The 22827-nt window shown below is 34.8% G+C and overlaps 1 protein-coding gene across 5 annotated transcripts in view; it reads right to left on the bottom strand.

Moving 5' to 3' along the window:
• LOC150090205 (uncharacterized) overlaps positions 1 to 22827 on the bottom strand; it is a 480645-nt gene that overhangs the window by 31338 nt on the left and 426480 nt on the right. For all 5 annotated transcript variants that reach the window (XM_090389774.1, XM_090389777.1, XM_090389775.1 and 2 more), the window contains 2 exons: positions 20821 to 20936; positions 10138 to 10221 (listed from right to left, as the gene is read on the bottom strand). In XM_090389774.1, coding sequence (XP_090245900.1) covers positions 10138 to 10221; positions 20821 to 20936 — 200 coding nt within the window. The remainder of the gene's footprint in view (positions 1 to 10137; positions 10222 to 20820; positions 20937 to 22827) is intronic.

Here is a 22827-nt window from a genome sequence, read left to right as displayed (position 1 = left end):
GGTTGTGCAGGCAGATATGAAGTTCTCTGAGCAGTGCAGATGGGCTGCAAGAGTAGCTCATGGAGTATTGTCAATGATATACAGGAATTTTTCCAGCAGGGATAAGGAGGTGATTATTCCATTGTATAAGGCAATGGTCAGGCCACACCTAGAGTACTGTATACAGGTCTGGAGGCCTCATTTCAAGAAGGATGTAGAGCTGCTGGAACGAGTACAGAGAAGGGCAACAAGATTAGTGAATGGAACAAAGGGGTGCTCTTACGAAGAAAGGCTTAAGTTTTGCAAATTACAGTGTCTGGAGACTAGGCACCAGCGAGGTGATCTGATAGAGGTGTATAAAGCCTTGAATGGTTTAAGCATGCTCAATGCTGATGGGATTCTTCCTCTAGCTCAGAAAATCACCTGAGAGGGCATAAATTCAAATTGAGGAAAGACAGATGTAGGATAGACATGCGGAAATTTGCCTTTAGCCAGCGGGTGGTTGGTTGGTGGAACAGACTTCCATCCCTTGTGGTGGAGGTTGATAGCCTAAATAAGTTTAAGGCTCAGCTGGACAGGTATTTTGAACGAACAGAGGGGTGAAGTGGAAGTGGGGTTTTTTTTTTTTTTTTTTTTTGGCTGATGCTGCATAAGCTTGCTTTCTTGCATCAAATGCCTCTACTAATGCTAATGCCTCTTTCTATTATACTATTACAGTTCAAGAAACTTATTCTCTATTTCTGAGTGACATGAAGTTTTTATTAGCTTTATTATTTTTCATTATATCAGTGTTAGTTCTAGTCAGTAAAATGAGTTAAAATTCATTTTACTGATACCACGCTTGACATCCCTATAGCCATAGTTAAGATTATGTGCTTGTATGGTATCCATTATCATGACACAGCCCTTGAAACTAAGTATGTTTACTATCCTAGCATAAGCTTCCCATTCATTAAAACACTGCTGCCCTCAGGCACATCCTCCCAATATCAGAAGCCTCTTTTGGCTTCTGAAAGATAATACAAAAACTCTTGGAGTATGTGCAAGCATTACTCTAATGACATCAGCTAAACGTGAATATGTATTAACAACCACCCAACTCCGACTAGTAGTTTCCCTGACCCCTTAAAGTGTCAACAGTAATGGCAAAGATGCTTGGCACCACCTTTCTTTAAATCTCTTCTACTGCTTCATAATAGGTTTATTCTACCCACTACTACTGCGGCTACACTGATAAAAGCTGCCATTCCAAATGACTTACAGAGGCCTTGTCCTCTGTAAGCCATTTGGAATGGCAGCCACTTGGCCTCCGTAGCCAGGTGGGCAGGAGTGGCAAGGCGTAGCACACGCTTCTTGATTAGACCGGGGTTCAAGCCTGTGACCACCAAATACGGAGGATGCGGAAAGGTCAGGGAATGACCACCGCAAATCCCCGGAGCAATATGGCCTTAGTTGTTAATGCTCCTAAAAAAACCAAATAACAACAACAACAACAACAGAGGCCTTCAGACAGATCTGAGTTAATCCACTTGGGGGAGATTGAGTCAAGCTTTTAAGATATTGCCTTCAAATTTAATTTACTCAATCCACATAAAGCCTTAACATTTCAAGATCCCATTGCAGGTACCTAGTTTCCAGATGCTGAAATTTGCAGAACTGAAATCTTTCTTGGTAAGGGTACCAGTTTGTGTGCCTGACTAATCTTGTCTCTCTTCTCAACATTTGTTCAAACTGATCCACATGCTTCCTAAAATAAGGCTTACAAACCTGTATGTAATACTCAAGACAACCATTGCCTTATACAGTAGGACAATCACCTCCTTGTCCCTGCTGTAAAAATTCTGGTTATCAATTGAGAGAATACAAGCTGTCCTAGCTGCCTGTCTACACTGCTCGGAGAACTTCATTTGGACTCTACCTCCAGGTCCTTTTAAACTTCCTTGAATGCAGTATATACCATTCACAATTGGTATGTTATTCTGGGATTATTTCTTCCTGTAAACAGCACCTTGCATTTTTCGATTTTGAACCGCAATTGCTACTTCTCAGTCCATTTGCTTAATATTTTCTAGGTTTTGTTGTGACATTAGACCCTGATTTCTGTCATTAACAGCCCTGCAAAACTGTACCAATTGCAAACTTCAACATTAACCTTGATATGCCTTCATCAATACCATTAATAAATACAGAAAACAACAATGGGCCCAACACTGAACCCTGGGGAAATTCCACTAATAACACTAAGTCTAAAAGAACAATGTCCATTAATAACAACTCTGTGCCCTCTGCCATGCAACTATCCCTTTATTCATAGCAGTAATTTGCCCCTAATACTATACTGCTCCAATCTGTATAGATGTCTACATGGAATAGTATCACCTTGCAGTGGCCAGTCAGATTAGTTAGACAAAATCTTCCCTTAACGAATCAGTGTTGTGATTATCATATAACTGCATACCTGTCAAGACGATTATTTTCCCTAGAATTGCAGTCGAACTGGCAGTCTATAATCACTCACTTTGCCCTCTGATCACCACCCCGGTGAACAGGAGAGACATTTGCACATTTCCAACTACTTTCCCTGAATGCAAGGATGTTCACATAATTATGGCCAATGGTTTTCTTACTTGTTTTGCTGCTTCTTTTAATAGAACTGGATAGATTCTATCAGCCCCAGGTGCCTTATTTAGTTTTATCCTCAATAATTTCACTTCTACTTTCCTCACAGTTATCACAAAATCATTTAGCTCTTGGTTATTATAAATTGGTGTATATATATATATATATATATATATATAGTATTCCAAATCCCCAAAACTTCTTTATGTATGTCTGAATTTAGATGCACAATATTTAATCAATTTCCCAGCAATCTGAACACTATTCATATATATACTTCCCATGCATTTTTATTCTCTGTCACTGGTCTCACTAGTTCATCTGTCATCCATTTAGGTTTAAACCGTGAATAATATATCTTAGTTGGTAATAAAAGCTTCTACAATTATTTCCCCGAATGCTTCCCATTTAGAAGTTACAGATAGCCCCCACTGAAAAGAATTTAGAAGCTGGCTAATACCACTATAGTTGCCTTATGAAAGCACAATTCTTCCCCTTTACCCTCAACAGTAGTTACATCTTTTAAGTAAATCCCCCATCAATATACTGTGATCACTGCCACCTAGTGGTTCTTTTACCTGCATATTCTCAATCCATTATAATGTAATTAAGAACATTTTCAGCATGTCCTTATATGTATCCCTGTCCCTATAGTTAAGTAAACAAAGCAAATAATACAAAACCCAGTTCACTAAATTTTATAATTACGTGCATAATATGCATTAATACTTATTATTAATTTAGAAGAAACATTCTGAAAGGCTGTTTTAGCTGAAAGGAGGATCAGTATTAAAAGTTTTCTAGATTCTGATTTATAAAATTTCGTGGTATTCACATATATTTTCCTTTTTTAACGTTACCAATTATGTGATCAATATAAAAAATGTGATGCATAATAAAAAATACCCAACATACATACTCATTATATAAATTTAAATACTATAACTACATTTCATGAAAGTTAAATAATTATTGTCTTTCATTTTGCACATCGCATATGGTGATAAAATAACACTTCACTGTATTAAAGGAAATTGTTTTAATTGTATTGGCTACTCTTTCGAGATCATCTTCAGTAGATATTATGCAGAGAACTAAGGCAAAGTACCTGTGAAGTATCATATATAAAGAAAATAATACTCCAATTTGAAGCATTATCTTCATTTTATAATGATCAAAAACACAGAAGATATTAAAATCTATAGTATTCAGCACCACATAGGGGCTGAAGGTTGAGAGGGCAGAAGGCACGAAGCGTGATCAGAAAGTTCAGAGACTGTCTTTTTATCTTGAATTTCAGCATCATAGCAAATTCTGACTTGTCACATGTTCTGTGCCTCATCTAGACATAGTAAATGCAAATAACCTGTTTAACTGCAGTTAGTTTGACTTAATGTGTGCCGAAGAGGTGTTTTATTTAATCACATATTTGGTAATGAAAGTTGCTAGTCAAATTGGTATTTCTTATGGGAAATGTCAATCAACTATAACACAATATTCCAAAATGTGGTAAGTTTCAATCAAGTTTGTGCCTCGCATTGTCACTGATGATCACAGAGAACAGTGTGTTTTTGCATGTCAAGATCTTCTTCAACATGCTGTTGCCAACCTACTTTATTTCTTCCATCATTTACAAAATATGGGTGTGTGACTACAACCCAGAAACAAATGCTAAGACACTGTTTTCTTCAAGGCCCAAAAAAAGGCAAGACAATCTCAATTAAATAAAGATCATGTGTATTATATTTTTTGACTCACAGCACATTCATTGTTCATTATGAATTTGTCCTGCATTGGTCAAACAATGAAGCGGGAATAATGCAAAACAGTTCTAAGGCAACTGCATGATGCTGATTGGATAAATCACTCAGAAAAGTGGGCTTCAGGGAATTGGAACCTGAATCATGACAATACTACTGCACATTCGATAGTTTCTGTGCAAGGATTCCTTGCAAAACACTCCATCACTGTTGTCCTCCATCCACAATACTCACTGGATTTAGTTTCCTGTTATCTACCTCCAAGCTTAAGGCCCTATTGAAAGGTTCCTGGCATTGAAACAAACTAGTTCCAAAATAAGTCACAGCAGCACTTTGAATTTTTATGGATATTGGGTTTGCCTAATGGTGATGTTATCTATTTAAAAGTGATTGATATTTGCTACTTTAGGGTGACTAAATAGACAAATGTAATTGTTTCACAGATTTGCAATGAGGGAGTTAGTCAATGTCATACAGACACTATTAGCAATTCCAAACAACTCTGTAAGGAATGCTTTTAGAAGTTGAAGAAACATTGAACAGCCTCCACCATTTTATTAGTTCAATCATTATTAACCAAATATTAGCTCAATCCTCTGAACTGCTTGAATCTGTGGACACTGTTGTTGCTTCATGGAGTCAACCTAAAGTAACTAATCTCACCTTTCACTGAAGTAATATTAATCCCATAGACAGTCAATTGAAAAATACAGCAGAGATGTGTTATTGATGAAGCTATTTAAAATTTTGAATTTGACCTTCATTGAGGTAGCATGCCTCCTTTCTTAGTATACTTTAATACTGGGCTCACAAATGCCACCTAACATGATGTAAATTAAATTCCCAATCACAATTTTTTTCTGAATCTACTGCTTGGCTGCTTGTTTAGGTTTGATGTCTATTCACTGCCTAGCATAAGGTTGCTAATAGGGCCACCTGCTGTCTGACATTGGAACCAACTAGTTGCAAAATCAACTAGCAGTGTTTTGAATTTTTTATGGATATTGGGTTTGCCTAATAGTGATGTTATCTATTTAAAAGTGATTGATATTTGCTAGATATCAATATTTGTAACCCCAGAGAAATGTACCAACTGTGTGGTACTACACTTAAGGTGGTAGAAAACCCCTAGCATTGTCGCTGTTGTGGGTATTATTGCATCAGGCAATCATGTAACCAATCACTGTAACCTGCAATAAAGATATATTAAAATGAAAAAGACCTGGGAGTAATTGTGCAGTCAGATATGAAATTTTCTGAGCAATGCAGACAGGTTGCCAGGGCAGGTCATGGGGTTTTGTCAATGATATATAGGAATTTTGCTAGCAGGGAAAAGGTCTGGAGGCCTTATTTTAGGAAGGATGTAGATTTGCTTGAGCGTGTACAGAGAAGGGCAACAAGATTGGTGAGGGGAATGAATGAAGGGATCCTCTTACCAAGAGAGGCTTAAGTTCTGCAAATTGCAGTGGCTGGAGACTAGGCACCTGCATGGTGATCTGATTGAGGTGTATAAGGTCTTGAATGGGTTGAGCATGCTGAATTCTGATGGGATCCTTCCACTTGTTCAGATTACGAACCTAAGGGGGCACAAATTCAAATTAAGAAAGGACAGATGTAGAATAGATGTGCGAAAATTTGCCTTTAGCCAGCGGGTGGTTAATTGCTGGAACAAACTTCCATCTGTCGTTGTGGAAGTTGATAGGGTGAATAAATTTTTCATCCTTTCATGAGGGAATGGTGTGATTTTTTTTTTTTTTTTTTTTTTTTTTGGCTGATGCCGCATAAGCTTGCAGCAAGAAACAAACTTTCTTGGTTTTTTTTTTTTTTTTTTTTTTGGTAGTTGTTGGCGCATAGGTTTCTGTGGCCATAATGCACCTCCCGAGGTTTTTGCAGTACTTTGATCCAAGCCCGAGGCGGGAATCGAACCCGCGACCTTTGGGTTGCTAGGCAGGTATTTTACCCACCCGGCTGGCCCAGTCGGCCAACTTTCTTATGATGCATCACTTGCTTTCTTGCATCACATGCCACTACTACTACTACTGCTACTATAGAGTGACTAAATGGACAAATGTAACTGTTTCTAAATAGCTTAATTCTGAATGCATCACCTGGATGCATTACTGGAGGAACAACAGCATCTACAGACAGTCAATTGAAAAATATAATGCAGAGAAGCATTATTGACAAGTCCATTTCAAATTCTGCATTTAACCTGTGTTGAGGTAACATACCCTTTCACAGTATACTGTAAGAAAATAGAGCTGCAATTTACAACAGAAATTACTTAAAATTATATTAGTATTATCATTAACAGTGGCAATACAGTAGTATTAGCATTAACAGTGATGCAAGAAAACAAGCTTACACGTCGAGAGAGAGAGAGAGAGAGAGAGACCTCCCATTTCACCTATTCATTCCCTCCAATAGTCTGTCTAGTTCTTCCTTGAATTTATTTAAACTATCAACTTTCACAACAACAGATGGAAGGTTGTTCCAGCAATCAAACCACCTGCTGGTTAAACTTCTGCACATCTATTCTGGAATCATCCTTCCTCAATTTGAATTTATGACCCCTCATGGGTATAGTCTGAGCAAGAGGAAGAATTTCATCAGCATTGAGCTTGCTCAATCTATTCAAAGCCTTAAACATTTCAGTCAGATCGCATTGCAGGTACCTAGTTGCCAAATGCTGCAATTTGCAGAACTGAAGCCTTTCTCGTTAAGAGCACCCCTTTTCCACATATAATTAATATATTAACACAATGTGCCACTTTTCCTGCTGCCAAAAATAGTTACCATCCAATTCTACCTTGAACTTTACCAACCTCTTTACCCTGGCCACCTTTGAGAATACAAGTTCAGACATGCTACATTAGGTGGGTTTCAAATTAATGTTTACAACAATGGCTACTGCATAGAATGTGTGTACACATGCACCCATGCCTTAACCATGTAATTTTTCCATTATATGAGCCATATTCTGCCCAATATTAAATAACACGAACTGATGACAAAACAGAAAGTTCTCCCCCCCCCACTTAATTTTGGGAATTGTTTCTGCATGGTCTATAATGTGTACACACCAAATACTACATCATGCAACCAGTTTACAACTCTACATGTGTTTGAATAGGCTGAGTTTAATTTCAGTCAACAAATCACATTACCAACCTGTCATCCACATCATCAATTTTTTTTCTTTCAATGTATACAATTCCTTCCATTGCATGAAATACTGTATTGGAACAGAGTGCAATGTTTTTTTAGCAGCTGATAATTGATTATTTATGTAAATAATAAATTATCAGCTGCTAAAAAATTGATGATGTTGATGACAAGCAGGTAGTGTGACTTGTTTACTGAAATTGAAATCAGACTATTCAAACACATGTAAAGATGTAACTGGTTACATGAATTTATACTAAGATCTGACAATTCTGCGCATTACAATATATTCTCGTTAATTCGATATTGCATTATTATTCAATGAAATTTGAGGTCTGAATTAGGTACACATGACTTGCAAACACTACTTGTCTAATTCAAAGTGACTGCTGAAACCAACTACAACAAACATTATGACAAAATAAAATGAATATATATCTCTGTTCTTCTCAAAGACCTCTGTGTGGAATCACTGAGAATTCACATAATTGTAACTTGTGTTACAGGTGCACATGTAATCTATTTTTTTTTACACTGCTGAAACAAAAAATATACTGACTGCTAACAGTACAAAACATATGATTTCCTAATACAGGTGCTGCGCATCTTGAAGTTACCACATGTGTGTGTGCGCTCAATTTTAGAATGATAATGAATGCACCACCTCAGAGAAAAAATGCTTTAATTATACTTCTTCTTAAGGAATGTGAAATCTCAAAAAATTTCTCATGTGTAACAAAAAGATCACCAAGTTTAATTTTTTATAGCATGAGTCATGCAGCTAAATTTATGAACTGTAAATTAAAACAAGCACTCTGTTGCTTATTATGTATAATTCTACATTCCTTCGAGAGAGAGAGAGAGAGAGAGAGAGAGAGAGAGAGAATCTATATTTTGAGATATTATTTGCTGTTTAATACTTGTAATCCATGCAAAAAGAGTGACATTTCTCTTTTAGCACTTCACTAAGTTAAGTAATAGCACTAAAACTACTTTTGCTACCTATTGTAGAGCTGTGTAACCTAGTCGTAGTGTGTTTCCATGAATTGGTGACCAGTTTGATGTTACTTTAGAGTGAGAGAGTATTCGGTGTGTGTGCATACAACTACAAAAATGTGCATTTGATTGCAGATCAATTTCTGGGCAATTATGATATATAATAATTTGGACTTAACAAATTACAGCCATGTAGGTGTGATCCCCTACAGGTGCAAGAACATGAACTACTGCCAACTCCATCCATATGCTTCACCATCAGTGACCTTAATGCCCCCTCCCCATCTGTGGCTTACTGTACAAATCCTGCAGGTAGAGCTGGTTCACCTTTTGCATAGTTATGTGTCATGAAACACAATAGTAAGACATACATATTCAAGGCTTTATTTGCAGACCACGTCAGCAATGTCAAAGTGATGTATCAAATTTTTGCCAACAGGATATCTAGGTTTTAAGTTTTCATTTCACTGTGTGGGGGTACCCCACATAGAGAAACAAAAGTTAAAAATCAAGGTATCCTCTTAATTTCAATCAGAACTGCTTTTTCCTCATATGTTATGGGCATGTTTCATGGCAGATCTTTGCAACCCACGGCAATAGTAAAGTGATTTTTACCAATGATAAGAGTGACTTTAGCTTTTAATTTTTTTTCCCCTCTATGCGGAGTATTCCCTGTGATGTTGGGAAAAAATTTAAGCAATACATTAGCCCGACATTCCAGCTGGAGATGATTTTCATTCAAGAAGTCAGTTGTGCTTTTCCATAGTTGATATGACTGCACTGTCAAAATAATATAATTTTTTTTTTTTTTTTTTGTTATTCATTATTTTGGCACATAGCTACCAGTAATATTTTTGTTTCACCTTCTCTATGTTTAACCTTCTCTTCTATGGTTAAACTTTTCTATAAATGGAAACCTACTCGAAATTTTGCAACTGTAATCAAAAATATGTTTTCTCCTGTTCACAGACACTGGATATTTTCCCAGCTGTTCTAAAGCGATATCAAGCTGATCATGTAGTAATCGGCAAAAGCAGTTTGGGCTTAGGTGAAAAGTTAAACCATAAATTACACCATAAATAAGAGAAATCTGTTTTTCATGGATTGCAAATATTAAATAGCAAACAATATCTCAAGATATGAATATTCCCTTGGAAGGCATGACAATTATACACAATAAACACAATTTTTCACTATTTTAATGCATTAATGTACTGCTTGTATACATCAAACTATATGACAAGTAATGGTGGCAAAAAAAAAAGAAATTTGGCAATCTTATTATCATTTGTGAGAAATTTAATGAATTTCTCTACAACATAATTATCTTTCTCATGGTGACTAAAATGACACATTAATCATCTAATCCAAAAATTCTGAACAGTGTTAATAACAGTATCTGATTAAAATTTATTGATTAATTAATACTCAGGTAATTTGAACCCATTTAAAGCAAAATGAACATATTTTGGTTCCTTAAACTTCTAATTAAACACGTTTTACTGTAATCATGTTGCATGAATTAAATTATTTAATTAGCAGCACTGATAATACATGTCTAAGTTTTGCTGTTGAGTTCATACTAAATATTAATAGCAAGGGTGGCACCAAATCTTACCTTCTGAGACAGGATTTGTATCCAGTTTACGAGCAATGCGGTTAAAACATGCAGAACAACACTTTGTAACTTCAGAGGGTATTTCTAAACAATAATAATTATAATTATGACCTATTGGTATCTTTATGCATTTTCTCTTGTAAAATAATAAAAAATATATGAACAAAGAATACAAAATCAACATACAAGGTGTGGCTAAAAAGAAATATGAAATATTTTTTTAAATACAATAATTTCAACGTTTATCCCCTTCAAAGTACTCTCCAGCTGCACCCACGCAGTACTCCATTCACAATTTCCAGGATCTAAAACAGCAATGGAAGCCCTTGGAAGATACTGCCTTTAATTGCTGCAATGTGTTCTTCTGAATGTCTGCTAAGTCATTAAATCATTTTCCTCTGAGGTGGATTTTAATTTTCAGGAACAGAAAAAAGTCACACAGTGCCAGATCTGGAAAAATATAAGGTGGATGCTCCAATATTGTGAATATTGTGTTAGTGTATAACTGTTTTGTGATTAGTTGAATGCTCATCCGATTGTGTTAGTGTGTAACTGTTTTGTGATTAGTTGAATGCTCATCCGATAGTCCTGGTGCACAATCCCTCTAATTTTTTCAACATTTTTACCTGTCACCAAAGTTGGTAGTCTTCTTGTTGTTGTGGGCATCTTCCTGTCCCAGACTTGCCTGATAGCCCCAGTAAGTGTCTCTGGTAATGAAGTTGTCCCTGGCACACCTCCTTGCAGCCAAGGTTGGGAGTCGGGGGCAGGGGACCAGGTGTCCCCTGGCTATGAAGTCGCCAGGTGCTGGCACTAAACACTCAACATAACACCACACATATACCTACATACACACACTTGCTGGCTTTGCCTTTTTTTTTTGCCTTTTCAGATGCTATAGCGGTATATAGGGGAAACCCTGGAGACCACAATTAAAACAAATACACCTTGACTGTGTCCCTCTCTGAACCATTTGTGTCATTCATACACACAGGGCAGACTTGTGGTTTTATTGCCATACACTTTCTGTAACATCTCCAATATTTCTGCATCATTTTTACTGAGTTTCACTAAAAATTTAATAACAATTCTGTGCTCTAAATTACGATCACTCATTTTACTGCCGAAGGGTTAAACAGCGATTCACTTAAAGAGCCACAATCAAAGATTAACTGATGATTGCAATGAAACAAAAACCGATCTGTAGAGGAAAAAACAAGATATGGCATTATATGAATGTTGTTGACATGAAAAGTAGTAAGGCACTGGAAAGCAATGATTCTCATTTCATTTTAGCCACACCTTGTATATAAACTTACACACTAAAATATTTTAAAATATTTTATGCAATCTTATACATATATTGAAAAAATATATTAAAAATTATTTTTTAAAAAATATATTTATATTTAAAAAAATTTGTGATAAAGCAAAATTAACACTAAAGTTGCAATTTTCCATTATTATTAAATTCCTTTTGATGCCATAACAGCTTTGAATGGTTACTTTTAAAATGTTTTAATCATAAAAAAAAAAAAAAAAAAAAAAAAAAAGTTTACAGTATACAGGCAGTTCCCGCTTTATGAGTTCCTGGGTTTAAGAGTTTTTTTTTTCCCCCCAAGTATCAACAAAATCGAATATATGAACATTAATTGCAAAAAATGAATGTTAAACATTTATAAATACCGCATTTCAAACCACGCACCTAGCTATACAGTACAGTGCACCTCTCTTTACGATATTAATCCATTCCAGATACACCATCTTATTGTGAAAATATTGTAATGTGAACCCAACCCAATAACACATTGTTTTTTAGTTATTCATGCCAAAACCTCGGGGAAGTTGAAATTTTTGCAATATAACTAGTCTCTCTAAAAGGTCATTTATATAATGGAAATTGTATTAGTTACCAATTCAAATCATTAAAATGCACTACAGTTTCATCTTTATCATATGTTCCATTATAACAATCAATTTTGAACGGCTTTGTGATATTTTTCTAAAGCACATTTCTGGAGGTCACGACCATAAAACAACAAAAACAATTTGCACTTTCCAGTTTATTTGGCTTTTCTATTAGTGCAATCAATTATAAACAGGTAGTAAACTTGATGTTACTGCATGTGCAAAAATACTGATAGCTGGAATTGTGTGGGTTTTTATGATGAAAAGTGTTTCCCCTTCACTGCAGTCTTCAATCACATAAAAAACAAATTTTCAGAATCTTTTCTTCATTCTTTTTTTTTTTTTAAAGCTTCATAAACTTGTTACTCTGTGCAAATCGTGTTAGTTGCCATCTCACTGGCGCTTATCACGTTTGTTAGTTGCAATTTGTGTGTGAAAAATGCTTATGCATGCTATTGTGAAATTTATAAAGAAAAGAGAAGAGAATAGATTATCTTGGAAATAAATGCCTCTTAAAGCATTTCTGAAGAAGACAACTCCTTGTGCAACAAACCAACAATGAGTGCTGACCCAACGAGTGTGCATTTAGTCGATGACAACGAAGAATAAACATTCTTTAACATTTGTAAATCATAAATAATTTCTTTAAATTATTTAAAGACTTATTTCATTGATTTTACAGGCTATGGTTTCATTTCTTTGGATCAATCAATCATTGCTTAAATATAAACTAATTAGTTAACAATTTCATTGTTGAGAACGTAACCGCTGTTTTTAACATTATGTCTATGGGAAATAAATTCCCACTTTACGAGCGCTCGCTAGGAATGAATTAACTCAGACTCTGGAACTACCTGTACTCAAAACTAAAAGCAATGCCATCCAAAATACAATTCTCTACTTAATATCATATGCATCAAAAGGCATTCCATAATTTGAACATAGCATTTTTAGTCTACAAATACTTTATTATTTATTCCAAATTAAAATGATCAGTGATCAATTAGATGAATAATTTTTTGTTCTACATAAACTCACCTCAGATGATGACACTTTAAATCATGTAAGCAATACTATCTAGTTATCTGGAATACACTATTTCAGAAGAATTTAATTTTAAAATTGCACTGCAATTCATGTGGTTATTTGTGAAATTTATAACAATATCAGAACTTTGGTAAAAATAACAAGGAAAAGTAGAAATGTACACATGACAACTTTTCAATATGTATTACACCTTAGTGCAAAGATGAAATGTTGAAAAACTGACCTCTGCTATTACCAGAGCACAATTTTTGAACATGAGTATGATTGGTTCTAATCTTTAAAGTAGGCCTGGGCAAACTTTTTGGTTGAAAGGCCACATTAGGAATTCAAAAAGAAGGCAGGCCGCACATAAAATACTATTTTTAGATATATATTATTTGTTATCATGAAGAAGAAATATAACATAAAATTATTCTCTAACAACCAAGAATTTAATGAGATGAAAGGAACTGTTTTCCATCTTTTACCATTTTTTTAATTTCAGGTGTTAATTTTGTAGTTGAGATTCTTAAAACCGCTTGTAAATGTTCATCAGTGATGCTTGATCGTAAAGAATTTTTATTTAGATTCATGATGGAAAATGTTTGTTCACATATGTTGGTTGATCCAAAAATAACCAACATTTTTCAGGCAAAATCTTTTTTAAGTTCGTCGAATTTGTCCGAATTAAGAGTATTGTAAAATTTATAGATTTCCTAACGACGGTGCAATTCCCTTAAATCAGTATCACACTGCAGATCTATAATCTGAAGCTGTAGTTCACTCGGTTTCACTATCAATTTCTATTGAAAATGGGTCGCACACTCAATTTTTCGAAAATGTCTCAATTTTTTGGAAGTCGCCAGATCTTTGTGAAACGTCGTCATTCAAGCGCTGATAATTTCACAATATTTTTCAAATTTATTTTCTGGACTCTTCAGCAACTTCATGCTTGGAAAGTGGTCTACCTTGTTAATCAATAAATGTCGAAAGAACAACTGGAGTTTTAATTTAAATCCATTCAAACTTTTTACCATATCATGGGCGTATAAATTTTTCCCTTGTAACATGGTGTTGAAAGTATTTAAGTGTGTCACGATGTCCAGGATAAACACAAAATCACAAATCCAGTTATTATCAGTTAATTCGGAAAAGTCCATAATATTTTTTAGTTTTAAAAATAGAATGATGTCATCTTTAAGATCCCATACTCGCCGAAGAACTTTTCCTAAGCTAAGCCATTGAATTCAGCTATGATAAGGAATATCTGTATACTCGGATTCAATATCTTGAAGAAAATTAATGAATTGTCTGTGTTTCAGGCCCCTCAATCGTATTAAATTTACTAGTTTAATAATACAAGATGTGACATGTTCAACTTTTAACACATTTTTAAATAATACTTGTTGATGTATAATACAATGAATTGTAATTAAATTATAATCAGGATAATTTTCACAAATTTTATCCTGAATTTTCTTTGATCACGTTTGGTCTTTAAGAGATTCCATTGAAAGAAGCTCTTCAATAATTTCAAAATTAGAGGTACATCCATGTATGAAAATTAATAACTGCGCAGTATTCTTTTGGTCGTTACTTTCGTCGAGAGATATCGAGTACCATGTTATGGATTCTAATACTGATAATAATTGCTCATTCAAATTTGTATTGATACATTCAATTCTTCTTACTACGGTTCGCCGAGATAAACTTATATTCTCAAATTTGTGTTTAATGTCAGGACATATAATTCCACAAGCTTCAGTCATACATTCTTTAATATAGTCTCCATTAGAAAAAGGCTTGTTGCTTTTTGCAATTATATGAGAAATAACAAAACTTGCCTCTATAGTAGCTTCTTGTTCCTTAGTTACCTTTTTGTTGTCTAGATAAATTTTGAATCAATCCATCAGCAGTTTTCTTTCTGGCTTCCAGAGTTAAATTGGCACCATATTCAGAATGTTTAGTAGTGAAATGTCTTTTTAATATTCGACACTCTCCCGGCAGACGAGACAAATAGGCTTGTTATTTATGTTAGCAAAAAAATATTTTGTGTTCCACTCTTCATTGAAGACATGATGCTCTTGTTGAATTTTTCATTTTTTATTCATTTTTAAAAGGGTGTAAATATTATTTTTATCGCTACTGGCACCAAGAGGATAACTGAAGCTAGTGCAAAAAAACTAACTGCGGGATGACCGTCAGAGAAAACAGATTGGAACTGCAACCGGTCAGCAGTCCTATCCTATTACTCCGCCACCGCAGCAAAGCCGTTGTCATCATCACCGGTTGTCTGTTACCGTAGTTTCGCGCAGTTAGTTTATAATTGCAAATTATACTGTTATAAAATCGCCCGTTGGCTCGCTCCGGTTCGCGCACAATTTCAAATTCTATCTCAATTTGAACAATTCAGTGATAATAAAACAATTTACAAGTCGACAAATTCTATAATATATTACATATACAAATTTATTTTTCAAAAAGGCATAAAATAAGTAAACTTTTTTCGAAAATACAATTAAAGCTCGCGGGCCGCACAAAAATGTATGGAGGGCCTCATGCGGCCCGCGGGCCATGGTTGCCCCGGGCCTGCTTTAAAGGAAAGAAATTACATACATTGCTAGAAATCAGGAGGCAAGTTCTGAAACATTCACTACTAATTGCAAATCTGATCCCTAATATAAAGCTTGATGTTCAATAACTAATGTTACTAGACAAAATCCTGGTGTTTATTAATAAATAATGCTATTGCCCTGAATACTTGAAAAACTCTGAAACTTTTTTCATTTCAAGATAATAATCATAGCATCTTTCTACAGTAAAATTGTGACCTTGCTCTAGTTATACAAAATTAAATAGGCTAAAAAAGATTTATATGCCACTCTTACTTCTAAAAATCCAAGTTCCATACTTGCCTATAATTATAATTTTCTATTTACACCTATTCTGTGGCAATGCATAAGGTCAAACCAGTGAAGCGTAAAAGCACTACACCAGCACACTTGTGGCTGTCCAATTAGTATGTACAAATATGTTTCTGGATTAAGGGTACATGATTTATGAACGAGACCAAATGATAAGTCCTAAGAAGCACATAATTTGAACACTTAATAGATTCAGAAGGTGGTTAGCAACTGTAGGATAGTTATCATTCCTCTCCCTACACAGTTTAAATATGTATGTTTATCTAACTGTTATGCAATTTTTCCTTTCAGGGAACAAATGGACACCCATGGTAAATGAGACTGCCATACCCTATTTATGATCAGAAATATACTGCATTTTTACTAAAAATTTCTGGAGGAAGAGTTATCCTTAACCCTTTAGGTACTGCACTTGATTATAGTCAAGTGCAGTACTATCACTAATAACCTGTGCTCAACTATACACAACCTTTAAATTCAATGACCTGTGTGCTGTGGTTGTGAATAGGTGAGCAAATAAAACTTTACAGATAGGTGCTGTTATCTGTTGACTTTCAAATAAGCCATCAACTATAAATACTGGATTTTAGAAACCAAAGGTTTGTTTATAAGCTCTGAACATATTATGTGGCTCCAAAGTGTTACTGCAGAACAATGTATAAACAACTGATGACAGTGATTCAGGGAAGTTATAGGTTTCTTTCCTGCTAAAATGTTTTATAATGTGACATAATTGAAAATATATTAAAATCATAAATTCTGATATCGAAGATTCTGAAAATGTTTCTTTTGGCGAAATGGAGGTTAGCAGGGACCAGGAACACCAACACACTGAGTCCAAGTTCTGATTCTGATGGAGAAATCAGGTGGCCTATAAAAAGCAGAGGATAATAGTAATAAAAAAAAAAAAAAAAAAAAAAAAAAATGAAATGGCATAGGGACAACATAACTTTGACTGAAGCAATTCAGGAATTAGGGAAACTTTTCTGATGAATGCAGTAATCTGAAAGAAGTTGACTTATTTTGGAAAATGTTTACAGAAGTCAAAATTTTTTGAAGAGATAAACACTTATGCCATTAGTGTAACTAATATTTCACTCCAGTTAGGACAATGGAAAAAAACTTTTGTTTCAGAAATGCACTGTTTTATTGCTTAGCTTATGGTGCCTAATAATTGGCATTTGAAATCTTCAGCTTTTCCTGAGATTATAGCAAAAGATCTTTAAAATTCTGAAACATATTTTTTCAAAACAAATATTTCTGAAGTTAACAGAATACATTCTGCACATATGTCATATAAAATCTATGTTTGTAGCAGTTTTCTTACATTTTCAGAAAATGTCAAGTTTTTGCAAAAAAAAACCAATTTGGGCCATTGGCATAGCAGCTTTGAAAATGACTTAGAAATTAAAGGGTGAACTGGAGTTTTGTAAATTGCATGGGTGTTCCATAATATTTAGTCTTGCCTTCACAGAGGTGTAGCTAAATTTCTCAAAAGTTTAAACTCTTCAAAAGTCCTCCAATAGAACCCTTTGCTTATTATATTGAGCTGATATGTTTATTCATACATGGGTCTGCTCTGCTTATCTCTAGGAACTACAAGGATGTAGACTTTCAAAGGGTGCAGAGAAAAGCAAAAAGATTAGGTGTGAGGTGCATAAAATGATATTCTTACCGAGAAAGACTGGGGTTTTGTAAATCGTAACATCTAAAACCTAAGCATTTGCATATAGACATAACTGAAGTGTTTAAGGCTTAAAAAGGTTCAATACAATAAATGCTGATGGCACATTTTCTCTTTCTCGGGGACACAAAATTAAATTTTAAAAGCATGGTTGCAAAATTACTCTAGGTTTTTGGCCAGAGTAAAATTCATTGTTAGAATGAAGTTTCACCTAGCGTTGCAGAAGTGGGTAGTAATAATAAATTTACAAAACTGAACACAAATTATTAGAAGGGATGAGGCAATGGAGTGGTTTCCCCCCTTATGATACTGTATAAGCTTGCTTCCTTGAATCATTTTTCCAATACTAATTAAATAATTTAATTAGTAAGCAAAATATCATTATCAGTAATGTCAAGACACAGCCATAGTACTAACCTTTAGCATAATGATAAAATAATGTTAGTCATTTTATGTAATAGGATTTTAAACCACCAAATACTTTCTATGGTTTTATGCTTTTACTTTTTTGAACTCATAAATATATGTGATATAATAAAACCTAAAATAACAGCAAAAAGCTTTATTAATAAAGTACTGAGATGCATTTAAGCATTATAACTTCACTTTAGCTGAGATTAGAAAATAAATACAATAATCAATGAGGTGTTTTAATTCCTGAAGGATTACCCTAAACATGTATATCACACATTTTCATTGGGGATAGGATTAAATGTTACTTTTCAGTTATTCAAGAGCATTATTTGCCTATATGCACAGTATAGTGTCCTAATACAATAACGTGTAGAAAACACAACAACGGATGTATCTGCTTCTCTTGTTATTCTAGGAATCAGAGTAATAATTCCTTATCAGTAATACCACATAATTAATCCTTTATGGTCTGATGTTAAAAGTTGATACCAACTCAGAAAACTCAACTCTGGCAGTAAAGCTAGAGAATCTTGTAATAACTGAGAGTAAAGTGGAGGAGAAATTGTTGAAGATAAATACAAGAAAGGCACCTGGGGTGGATGGAATCTATCTAGTTATATTAAAGGAGGCAGCAAAGGAAGTAAGCAAACCCTTAGCCATAATTATGAGAGCTTCCCTGGACTCAGGGATGGTACCCATGGACTGGAGATGTGCAAATGTGACCCAATCCACAAACAAGGATCAAAGGGAGAAAGGTAATTACAGACCCGTCAGTTTAACTTCTGTTCCAGGGAAATTAATGGAGGCACTGGTTAAAGAAGCATTGCAGGATCATCAAGACAAGACTTCAGTTATAGCTCAGACACAGCATGGGTTTGTCAAGGGGAAGTCTCGTCTGACCAATTTGATTGGATACCATGATGTAGACACAAAGACACTGGATGCAAAGAATAACTTTAATATCATATATTTGGATCTTAGAAAGGCCTTTGATACTGTTGCACATGGAAGACTGCTGAACAAATTGGAGCAGTGTGGCATTGGAGGAAAATTGCTGCTATGGATAAAGGGATAGTTGAGTGGGAGAAAACAGAGAGTGGTAATCAATGGACACTGCTCTTCATAGACTAATGTTATTAGTGGAGTCCTTCAGGGTTCAATGTTGGGTACACTGTTGTTTTCTGTATTTATAAATGATACTGATGATGGTATATCAGGCTTAATGTCCAAGTTTGAAGACAATACGAAGGTTGGCAGGGTTGTTAATGACAGTACGCTGCTGCAACAGGAGCTAGAAAAGTTGAGCAGATGGGCTGAGAGGTGGCAAATGAAGCTTAACAGTGACACATGTAAAGTACTACATATGGGAAACAGTAACCCCTGAGTAACATATCAACTCTGTGGTACTACACTGACAATGGTAGAGAATGAAAAGGACCTGGGGGTAATTGTGCAGGCAGATATGAAGTTTTCTGAACAGTGCAGATGGTCTGCAAGAGTAGCTCATGGTGTCTTGTCAATGATATACAGGAATTTTTCTAGCAGGGATAAGGAGGTGATTATCCCCTTGTATAAGGCAATAGTCTGGCCACACTTGAGTACTGTATACAGGTCTGGAGGCCTCATTTTAAAAAGGATGTAGAGCTGTTGGAACAAGATTAGTGAATGGAACAAAGGGTTGCTCTTATGAAGAAAGGCTTAAGTTTTGCAAATTACAGTGTCTGGAGACTAAGCACCTGCGAGGTGATCTGATAGAGGTGTATAAAGCCTCTGGTTTGAGCATGATCAATGCTGACGGAATTCTTCCTCTTGCTCAGAATAATTACCTGAGAGGGCATAAATTCATACAGAGGAAAGACGGCTGTAGGATAGATGTGCGGAAATTTGCCTTTAGCCAGTGGGTGGTTGATTGGTGGAGCAAACTTCCATCTGTCGTTGTAGAAGTTGATAGCTTAAATAGATTCAAGGCAGAACTTGACAAACAACTGAAGCGAGTGGATGGGTGAAATAAGGGTTTTTTTTTTTTTTGGCTGATGCTATATAAGCTTGCTTTCTTGCATCATGTGCTAATGCTAATGTAAATTTATATACATTTTTCATGTAGGCTCTGTGGACAACAGACATGTGTTTTTAAAGGATGCTTCAAATAACATGCTCATTAAGGAATGAATTGTCTGGAAATATTTCAGTGTGAGCTGTCTTCTTTTATCTGGAAACCAAGTGATTGCAGTAACAGTTTATAAATGATGGCAGTACAAAAAAAAAAAAAAAAAAATCTGAAGGAATTGCAGGAGAAAACTGTATAATGGTAGCACTGGTTGTCTAATTTGGGCTTGCAGCAAAAGCTAAAACAATAATATCTGAAATTTAGATCCATCAACTGACATCAAATCAAGTGACAACATAAAGAGATGTAAAGAGTATTAACGCTTCAAAAAGGTAACAAAACAAGGTTCTCCCCCCCCCCCCCCGAAGTATTAATTAGATTTTCGATAAATTTATTCTAATGATGGGTCCAGCCAAATCAGTCAAAATAAGAACAAATTAATATTTAAAAGCATTTATAAACAGTTTTCATTTTAACAAAACTTCAAAAAGAAACTCACTCTGCAGAGTTCACCACTATGAAAATTGCCCACCCTGTAAGCCCATGCACATTTGTAAAACACACACACCAGGTTAAACTGCCAAATAATTTTTAGATTTTTAAAAATGAGAAACCTTACTTACGAAGTTCAATAATAATTGGATCCTTTATTTCTGGTGGAAGCTCTGCCCATTTACCAGGAAGTGGTCGAAGTCTTTTTACCTTTCGCTTTGGAGTTTTACATGATGGAATAGGGCATCTGGAAAATATAAAATTATATTAATTTAAAAATAAATAAATAAAACAAACAAGAAACATAAATAAATAATAATAATAATAAAATATTGACTTTGTGCATATCTCCACACTTTTTAAGTACATATTTAAAAAGCCCCAAGCACAACTACCAACCTTTGGCTTTCAGAAAGCAGGAGATTTAGTAATTTTCAGAAAAAAAAGCAAAAAAAAAAAAAAAAAAAAAAAATTTAAGGGAAAAAAGTAGATTTTTTAAAAGCCATAAATTGACTTCAAAATCAAATTTCACTGATAAGATAGACATTTTATATTAAGGTACAGCCATAGGATTATTTAACAGTACAGTATGCTTTCAAATATTACTGAAACCAGAATTTTTTTCTATCTGTGGATTGTCTGCTAGACAACATTAATTAATTATCATTAATTTGTGGAAGTACTGTTGCAGATTTTGCACTCCTTGACAATGTAGAATCAATGTTTCATTCATAATAATTGCTATCTTGTTTAGATTTCGATGCTAAAGGCATTTCCAAAGTTTTGTCAAGAGAAGTTCTGAACTGATCTGAACTAATTCTGCTCTGATCTTACACTCAGGACTGCTATGAGGAATTGTTAAAATGACAAACACAATCAAGATAATCTTGGTATATTTCAAGTTTCCTTCTGCACTTGTCATTCCCCAACCAAGGCCCAATGTCCACAGTGAAATGAACAGAACTCATATTGCAAAACATCTATTCTTCATCAGTTTTTTTTTTTTTTTTTATCTTCAAGGATACTCTGAAACATTGAAAACACTTGTCCACAAAAAAATTTAAAATGATGAATCATTAACTGATGATATTTGTCTTCTCTGTATTTATTAACTTGTGCATGATGTAGTCACATACAGGAATGAAGTACTTCTCACTGAACAAAACAGAATCCTCTCCTCTTGTTTTAAAAACTCTCCATAACATCAGGTACAATTGATTACAATTAAGTCAGAATGATCCTTCTGATTAAGTCTGCTTTGGTAATCAACTTTCAAACTGGGAGCAGAAGATTTAACTGTTGGCTTAATGTTACATATCACATTCTTCAACAAAATCAAGGAGTAATGACTTCGGTAAATGGATGTGTAGCATGTCTGATTGAAGGACTACATTAATGTTTAAATGCTGGCATAACATTCAAAAGAAGGAATTCTTCATTATTCATTCAAACCAGAAAAAAGGAACATGCACAACCTTTCTACATATGTGATAACTTGCCTAGAGTTATCAGCTTGGACTGTTTTTGTGTAGACATGCCAGAAGTTCTTTTCCTTACGGAGTTCATCAACTCATCTCTTTTCAAATTTTTTTTTTTGGATCACTAGATGGATTTGGACATAGTGGCTTATTATTTTTGTTAAAAAAGGTCACCACAATGGGATATATCAATGGGAGAAGGAGTTGCTTGCTTAAGTCTAATTAACTTAGCCACAGTAAAGCCCATAAAATGTTTTCCTCTCTTAACAGAATTCAAATCCACGCCTATTTCATATTCTTTGGAAAGAGCAATCATAACCACTGTTCTATTCATATATAAGACATAATATTTAAAGATTTATAGTTATTTTTCTTTATTATTTCTTTATCACTTGTTATTTGGTTAGGAGCATTAGCAACTAAGGCCATATTGCTCCGGGATATGTGGTGGTCATTCCCTGACCTTTCCGCATCCTCCGTATTTGGTGGTGATGGGATCGAACCCCGGTCTAATCAAGAAGCGTGTGCTACGCACTGCTGCTCCTTTCCACCTGGCTACAGAGGCACCGAATTCTTTATCACTGATGTGGAACAAAATATATTTTCACCCATGTAGTGTTTTCTCTATCTTCAGAGACCAAATTAGTAAAACTATGTACA

This window comes from Mastigoproctus giganteus, chromosome 2, assembly GCF_048544385.1.
Source record: "Mastigoproctus giganteus isolate SK-2022 chromosome 2, ASM4854438v1, whole genome shotgun sequence".
NCBI classification, from domain to species: Eukaryota; Metazoa; Arthropoda; class Arachnida; order Uropygi; family Thelyphonidae; genus Mastigoproctus; species Mastigoproctus giganteus.
Note: the sequence above shows the minus strand (reverse complement) of the source record. Positions and strands in the feature narration are given on the sequence as shown.